Source organism: Canis lupus, chromosome 29 (genome assembly GCF_003254725.2).
Source record: "Canis lupus dingo isolate Sandy chromosome 29, ASM325472v2, whole genome shotgun sequence".
NCBI lineage: Eukaryota > Metazoa > Chordata > Mammalia > Carnivora > Canidae > Canis > Canis lupus.
This window is the reverse complement of record NC_064271.1, coordinates 14,178,327-14,186,600: the sequence shown is the minus strand read 5'-3', so window position 1 is coordinate 14,186,600 and position 8,274 is coordinate 14,178,327. Positions and strand designations below refer to the sequence as shown.

Here is an 8,274-nt window from a genome sequence, read left to right as displayed (position 1 = left end):
CCCACCGTTAGCTTAGTGTGCAGATATTGCATACTAAATTTACACAGCACAAAGATTCTGATCATAAGTCTTTAATCTTTGTTAGTGAGACAATGAACTAAATTTTGCATCCAACGTTGACCCGATGCTATAAATCTGTAAGTCAATAGCTAAGAAATTTGTCAAACCCATGATAATTATTTTTTCAGTTTATAGCAATTCTAGTTCATTGGTCACCTTGTTGAGTGGGCCATACCATGCTGTGACAGCTATGTACTGATAAGATAATTGGGTAAAAATTATTTGATCATTTGAGTTCAAATAAGGGAAGGGATCTAAAATATTTTAAAAATGATTTTCAATATAATTAGTTGAATTCGCATCTAAATCACATTTTATTATCCTTTTTATTTAGCAACCTCTTCTAATACACATCATTATAATGGCATTTACTGTCTTTATTTAGCTAGCAATTTTTTTCCCCAAGTAATATGGGATGAAGCTGTAGTACAGGAGTTGAGAGCTTGGGATCTAGAATCAGCAAGTCTGTTTAGAATTTCAGATCTACTATTGACTAGCTGGGTAATCTTGAGTGAGCTATTGCTTTCTTCTGTGTCTCAGTATCCTCATCTATAAAGAGATGGCAGGAATGGTACTTCTTGCCTTGAGATGTGAAGATTAAATGAGATAACTCAAATATTGCTATAATAAGCATTCAGTAAGTATTACTGGGTCTGAATTTAATATTTATTGCGTGCTCTGATCCCTAACAATTCATAAATAAATTACCTTGCATATCTCACAGGCTGAGCTAGGGGAGCAAGCAACATAGCCATAGCCTCTAAAAGAAGGAGCAGGGCAGCTTAGCACTGGCAGGGACCATAGGAGAGCACAGTCTGCCTTGACAACTCTCCCTAGCTATGTGTCCAGATGTGGCTCCTCTCTCCTGCTGTGACAAGGCTCACACTGGTGCAGGCTGGACTGCTTGTTGCTGTATATACTTCTCTCGTTCAAGTTGCTGGGCTAGCTCCAAGTTGCTAAACCCCAACGTACCTTGTTGCTACTCCCACCTTTTGCCAATCTACCCAGGGAATGACTGAAGTACAAGTCAGAGTCACAAGGGCCCCTGTCTCCATCCACAATGCGTAGTTTTCCCATACTATTTGCTCCTTCTGGAGAAGGTCCTGGTGCTGACCATTAGGTACAAGGGGCTTTGATGCTTAGTCATAGCACTAAAATGCTTATTTTAGAAGAAGACACTAAGTTCACTTTTCATGGCAGCTGCCATTAGCTCACACAGACCATGGTAAATCCTAGCTCTCTCAATAGTCTCCAGGAACTGCTCTGCAACTGGGGCCTGTTCTGTTATGAGGTTGGTGTTCCTGGAGTGTTTGGAGGTGAAAATCTTCTCTACCAGCTGGTTATAACTCAGTTTCCCAACTGCACTCCCAGCCTCATAAGTCTGGGGATCAACAAGCCAGCCATAGTATAGAGTTATGCTTAGCGGGCCAAAGATCCTGCACTCAGATGCACACTTAGAATCTGAGACACCTGTGAATTGCACATTGATATTAAGACTTACAGCCAGTTTAGGCAGCGTTGTCATTGCATCATGCACATTCTGCTGAAAATGAAGCTGAAGTCCCTCCGATTTCGGGGAACTGACGGACAGGAGGTAATCTCTCCAAGGTGGGCCATGAGATCATCTAATGTGATCACTTCCTTCTGAGAGAGCAGCATACACACACACAGAAATATGACATATAGATACACATATGACATATAGATGGCATCTTTATATAAAATTGTTAGTTTGGGTTTTATTGGCTCCTATGGTGTGCTCAAAGTGTTCCTTTAAAGTAATGTTCTTAGTGTTTTTTAAATAATTGTCTAAAAAATGTTTAAATGTTGTTAGTTCACATAACATTTTGATTTCTACCCTCATCATCTTTCACATTACCTTTAAAGTATAGTGAAATGAAAATATTTAACATTGGAAAGAGAGAGAGAAAATAGAGAACATCTCATCTTCTGTTATAGAACCCAAAATAGAGGGGTACCCGGGTGGCTTAGTGGTTAAGCATCTGCCTTTGGCTTAGGTCATGATCCCCGGGTCCTGGGACTGAGTCCCACATTGGGCCTGCTTCTCCCTCTGCTTATGTCTCTGCCTCTCTCTGGGTCTCTTGAATAAATAAATTAAAAAAAAAAAGAACCTAAAATACGTGTGTGTATGTGTGTATACAGACACACATACATACATATACACATGATGTATATACACATATGATATGCATAAATAGATATATGTGTATATATTTATGCATACATATGTATGCATATATATGTGTGTAAACACATTACCATAATAGGCACACTTTACGCTATGTAAAATACATGTGCTTGTTTTTCCTTATATTGTAACAATAGAAATGTATAAATTTTAAAACAACAAAACATAAAAAGACAAAATGACTTACTTAAAAGGTAATTATTACCTTGGACAACACTTTCCCCTTCTTCTAACACCAAATGGTAAGAGATTTCAAATCCATCTTGAGATGTCACATAGGTAATATATGTGACTAACAAGTTCTGTGTTTCTCCTGAAAGAAAAATAGAAGAAGCTCCACATCTTCTGATACTAACTTCATAATGGGCTCAATTAAAGGACATGTGAGAATTAGCAATTCTGAATTTCATTGTTATGAAGTTTGGTTACTCTTCTAAGCCCCATTTAGTTATATTTGACTATCAAATGTTATAAACAATTTTGATAGGAATGATGGAAATGACTGTGCCTATAAAAATATTGCTCAAAATTTGTAATCAGAACAACAAAAATTGTTTCCAAATGTACATGAGATTATCATCAACAGAATTTCAGTGAATAAAATACTTTCTGTGTGTGTGTGTGTGTGTGTGTTAATCCATTAGAAGATTTAGTCTGGTCTCCCTGACATAAGGGTGATAGGTTTCTATCTCTTAGTCTAATTAACACCTTTAATCTTTTTTAATGGTTAGGCATTCTCTCTTTGGTTTTGAGGCATGCTAGAGATAAAAGCACAGGAGGCTGGAGGTTAATCCTTCCTGTACTTTATTTCATAATTTCTGCCACAGGGATTCCCTTTCTATCATGACTATTTATTCAGGAACCCTGATGATATGCTTTGAGTAAGAGACAACAGATAGTTGGTTTAGAACTATCATTCAATATTACTTAGATATCAAATTACAGGGTTGTAATTAATAGCTGTTAAATGAACACAATTCCAATTTCTTATATGTCGTTTTTATTATTATGCATCAGAAATGAATCAAATTAGGGCTTTTAGAATTGATATTGAAACTAGATAGCCCCACTTTAACTTACTCTACAAGATGGGAACAATGGTGGCAAACAACCCCAGATTTAGTGAATCAAGGATGTTATAGATGAATACTAGTGCATTGATGGTGGTTTGCTTTTTCTCACTAAAATGAAGAATAATTGAATTTCCTGGGATTGATAATAGAAATATATTGATTAAAATTTGGCAATCAGTAGATTATAGAGGTTTGATTTTTCACTTTAGAATTAGGAATTTTTTTTAGTGAGTATGAGTTACATGTGTTTTGACAATTTGCCCCCAAAGTCTTAACATATTTTTAAGACAAATTTGTTTTCAGAATTTTGGAAAATATATTGAGATTTTATTTGTAAAAATTCTCTCTTCTTCAAAATCCTCCATTAGGAATTTTAAGCCAACTTAGGTTTTTAAGTATTTTGAAATTAATAAAACCTCTTCAATAGATTTGTATGACTTGAGATTTCAGTTCAAATATTATATATTTGGTATATATATATTTATATTTCTTCAACCAATTTTGCTTTAATTGAACCAATATGCTATCTCTTCAGAATTATAACTGAAGAAGAGCTTTTCAAAATGGACTTGTTTTCTTTTAAAAAAAAAAGAGAGAATTAAAATAGTCTCAATTTTACAAGGATTATTAAAATAAATGTTTCTGAATATTACATACACACATGCACATGCACATTCTAAAGATCTCTACATAATTTTAAGGTAGAAAAACTCAGGAGTTAAGGATGCTAATTAAATATTTTAAAATGGGACAAATTCCCTGGAGAAAGTACACATATAGGCAAATTATAAATTAAAGCACTTTCAGAATTTTTTATTATGAGCTTTTTAGAATGTTTGGTAAAATATATATGTGAAACACATTTGCAAAGAAAAATATAATAATCAGCTCTACCTTTACTTCGTGCTATGGGCACTACATTTATTCTGAATATATAACTACATAAGTAAAATATATTGGTTTAAAAGAGATTTATTTTCTTTTAAAAATATTCTCTTTAGTGATTTGTGAAGGGAAAAAAAGAATAATGAATAATATAATAGCAGTCGAGTGAATTTGAGTATTACCTGCTTTGTGTCTTCATAAACCTAACTTCCCAATACAAACAGATGATTATTATTCATTCTAACTTTTCTTTACATTTTTTGGACTTTGCAATTTTTATGTGCTTAGTGAGGGATATCTACATACAAAATACATTTTTTTTTCTGTCCTGCCTCATCTCCTGCCATTATATTGACTAGCTACTTGTTTTTGACCAGAATAATAATTGACCTAGAATAACTGTTAGATTCCATGTCTTTAACTGAGAAATGAGGATAATGTCTGCTTTAGATTGTGTGTGTGGGTGTGTGTGTGTGAAAACCAAATATAATGTTTACAAAGTTCCTAGCACACAGACTGCACTCAACAAATATTAAGGATGCCTTCTCTTTGAGACATTTCCCATCTTGTAAGTAGCTTCCCATTACACTATCAAGTTGTGGTAGTTAAATGGATATAATATGTCATCTTTTGAAAAGCCAGAAAGCCATGATTCAAATAAGTATTACTTTTCCCAGGAAGATTGTCTTTGTTCTTCTCTTTTTCTCTCTCCTTCATTATTTTTATGTTAAGTGTCTGAACCAAATGCTTTGCTATCTTTCCAGCTTCTTTTCCTTTTCTTTTACAGTCATTGGCTTATAGCAACTACAGCAAGTTCATCTGCAGTAGAAATTGGAAACCAAAGCACATGACAAGTCTGTACAGAGATTAGACAGTGCAGTTAGAAGTGTTGTAGTGATGTGGGCCAGCCAGTAGAAAGAACTCCTGTGATCCATTCCTCAACTCTATCTCTCACAGTCCTGTCAGGAGCCAGAAGGTCTAGCTCCTGGCTTTGTTTCCCTTTGGAAGTCTGTTCCCAGGCCATCTTCATGGACCTGTTACCAGAGTGGTCACACATATTAAGAAAAGTTTCACTGTTGGAGTATAATGCTTGACTCTCCAGTCATGAAATTCATAAGAATTTTATCTGTAAATTTACATCTTGTGAGTGAAGTGATATGGGACAATGGAGCATGTGGCCAGGACTTGGAGCCTGGTTCACACACTCTCCTCCTCCTCAAGATGGTTTCTCCAGCCAGCTCCCAACTCCCTGCTCCCTCATGCCCTGGGCCCTCCTCACTCTCCTGCTCCATGATTGCTGATGCCCTCTGCCTGGTGTGGCCACCCATATGAGACTCTCATCTTTCCATCCCCCTTTGACCTCTGTGGGGCCTTGGCAAGGACTTGGGATGGATAGAGGTCAAGGACACATGCCCAGTGGTCTTTCAGGGCAGGAAATGGCAGCAGTATCTCTCTCTCAGTAGGCAACTCTGTGGTGTTGATCCTGTCACTCATCCTTTGGGGTCCAGGAGGGCAGCATGTCCAGTTACAGGAACTCCAATCTTTAAGGAGGCATGCTGTCAGGTCCACAATGTACTGGGCATCATTAGTGGGAAGGGGAGGTTGACTTCCCCTTGCACCCAGGTCTGTGGATCTGTCAGGGGGCTTCAGGTAGGTGTCTTGGCAGTGGTGGCCTCATGTCTACTAGGGTGTAGATGGAGTCCCTGGGCTCCTACAAGGGTCTGCACTTTCTGAGTATTTCCATGGCAGGTGAGGGTGTCATTAAATAGCAAATAAAAGTGATATGACAGGTCAAGAAAGAAACCACAGAGAAAGGAATGAGTTTTATTTTATTACCTTTAATGACTCTTATCCTTTTCTTTTTGAAAAAGGGACCTTGCATTTTAATTTTTTGTTCAGTTAAAATTATAGGCCCTGCTTGTTGGTTTGTTCTCTGAATCTTCTGCATTGGATACCAAAGACTATATTCACCTTCCCATCCTGTTCTCTCTTTCAGCCTAACCAGTCACTGTGAACTCTAACCAGAGAGTTGGTTTGCTGAGGGTCATGGACAGCCACATTGTCCTTTAACTTCACATACCCTCCTGGAGCTTGAGTATTTGCTCCCTAAGAAACATTGTCATGAGTCAAATGTTAACTACAAAATTTATAGTAATAGTGCTAAGGGGTCCTTAAAATGATATTGAAAATATTCACACATATTCCTAATATTACCTTACTATGCTATTCCTTAATATTTGTCATTTAGTATTTTTTCCATATAATCAATATTTCTTGATTGCTTACTAAACATCATGCACTCTGCTAAGTACTGGGAATACATTCATTTATTCAACAGATATTTATTGAATGTTTACTAGACTCTGAGCTCTATTCTAGAGATTAAGGTTATAGTGGTAAACAAGAGAGCCAAGATGTTTGCTCTTGTAGAGTTTATACATTAGTGCAATGAGGAGCAGTAGATAGACAATAAACAAGTAAATAAATAATGTCCAACTTTCGTAAAGCTTAACAATATTTAGAGGTTCCTGAAATTGTTTGAAGTTTTACATTACCTTTATAGAACAGTGCATACAGACACACACACACACACACACACACACACACACACACATACCTGTTCTTTTAGTCACTAGAAATATGGATTGGTTTTTCTAGCAGAGGGAACTATTTTTTCTAGGTATCCTATTTTATCAATAGCCAATGGAAGTTAATGGTAGATATAATCAATAAGTCTCATGTGCCTAAAGGAACATAGGCAAAGGAAGACTAAAATTCTTGGGAAAATTATGAAAAAGCATAGGTATTAGGCAAATTTTTTTTTTTGGTAGAACTAGGGTTTATTAAGTTATGCTTTAGTACAAGCTCTGGGGGTAACCCATGGTGCTCTTTCTTGAGCAATGATACCAGGAAATTGACAGCTAACTGAATGTTGTACACAAGTTCATCATCTGTCATCTTCACATGGCCAACAGCCACTGGCAGACACAGCACCTTCTTTATCTGTAATTTGATCATAAACTTCACGTCATCCATTTTGGCCACGATGTTCTTAACATGGGTCTTTGAGGAAGGGAACTTGCCAGCCTTATTCAGGTCTGGGCCCAGGATTTGTAGCACCAGAGATTCCAAAGCCAAAAAGGCATCAAACTTCTTGGCCAGCTTCTTGAATAATTTTTTATTCTTGTTGAGTTTCTTCAGTGCCTCAGTGTTCATGCGGGGAATAACTACAGCCTTGGCCTCATCACAATGCTGCTGGTCACCTAAAACACATATGGAGAACTTCAGGCGAGGAGTGAACTTAAGCCTGATGGTGCCTGAGAAGCGTCTGTCTGTCTGAGAGTCAGAATTCTGCAAGCTGATCTGCAGCAACACCGCAAAATATCCTGCACACCTCTTGGAAGGTGTCATGGGAGACTTTGCTGCTCATGGTGCCTCATGCCACAATAATTGGAAAAGAGTAGGCAAATAATTGTGGACATTAGTTTGTAGATCACGTAAGACATTAAAGTTCTGGGGGAGACATGATTGGAAATGAGACTTTTTAAAAGATTAAGGTAGTGCTGGGCACCTGGTGGCTCAGTTGGTTAAGCATCTGCCTTGGGCTCAGGTCATGATCGAGTCCTGCATAGGGCTCTCTGCTCAATGAGGAGTCTGTTGCTTTCTCCACTCCTTTCCCTGGCTTGTGCTCTCTCTCTCTCAAATAAATAAATAAAATCTTTTCTTTTATTTTTTTTAAAGATGAACATAGTGTTAATCTATTTGGTGATGTGGCTCACACAGAAAGTACAGGTGAGACTAATTATGATGCCGTAGAAAACTACACAATTGGGAAGTGACAAATGTTTGAATTAGCACCAGGACATTTGGATTAGATGTGAAATGTGGATTGACATGATTTGGGATGGGTGCTATGGAAGACAGAAGAATCAAAGTGACTGAAGTTTTGACTCTACATGATAAAGAGAGGAATGGATACTTTCACAGGATCAAAAATAGATGATGAATTTAGAAAATGAACAACAGAAACTAACTAAAAAGCAACGT

At 37.1% G+C, this 8,274-nt stretch overlaps 1 protein-coding gene and 1 pseudogene across 1 annotated transcript; both read right to left on the bottom strand.

Annotated features, from left to right (window-relative positions):
- Nucleotides 1-820: 820 nt before the first annotated feature.
- LOC112678519 (ubiquitin carboxyl-terminal hydrolase MINDY-1-like) lies at nt 821-1,701 on the bottom strand (annotated as a pseudogene).
- A 3,406-nt stretch (nt 1,702-5,107) lies between these two features.
- On the bottom strand, nt 5,108-7,720 carry LOC112678364 (60S ribosomal protein L10a-like). Its single transcript, XM_035708240.2, has 3 exons — nt 7,090-7,720; nt 6,230-6,333; nt 5,108-5,261 (listed from the first exon to the last, which is right to left on the bottom strand). Exons 1-3 carry the CDS (start codon nt 7,636-7,638, stop codon nt 5,108-5,110), a joined length of 807 nt encoding a protein of 268 aa, XP_035564133.1. The 5' UTR covers nt 7,639-7,720.
- Between the last annotated feature and the right edge of the window lie 554 nt (nt 7,721-8,274).

Excerpts from the sequence above, each read along its gene's own strand:
- LOC112678364 (XM_035708240.2), bottom strand. The coding sequence starts at position 7,638 with ATGACACCTTCCAAGAGGTGTGCAGGATATTTTGCGGTGTTGCTGCAG. Across the intron at positions 6,334-7,089 it reads ATGGGTTACCCCCAGAGCTT|GGAGCAAATACTCAAGCTCC; the intron begins GTACTAAAGCAT and ends AATGTTTCTTAG. Across the intron at positions 5,262-6,229 it reads GTTAGAGTTCACAGTGACTG|GTCCATGAAGATGGCCTGGG; the intron begins GTTAGGCTGAAA and ends CTCTGGTAACAG.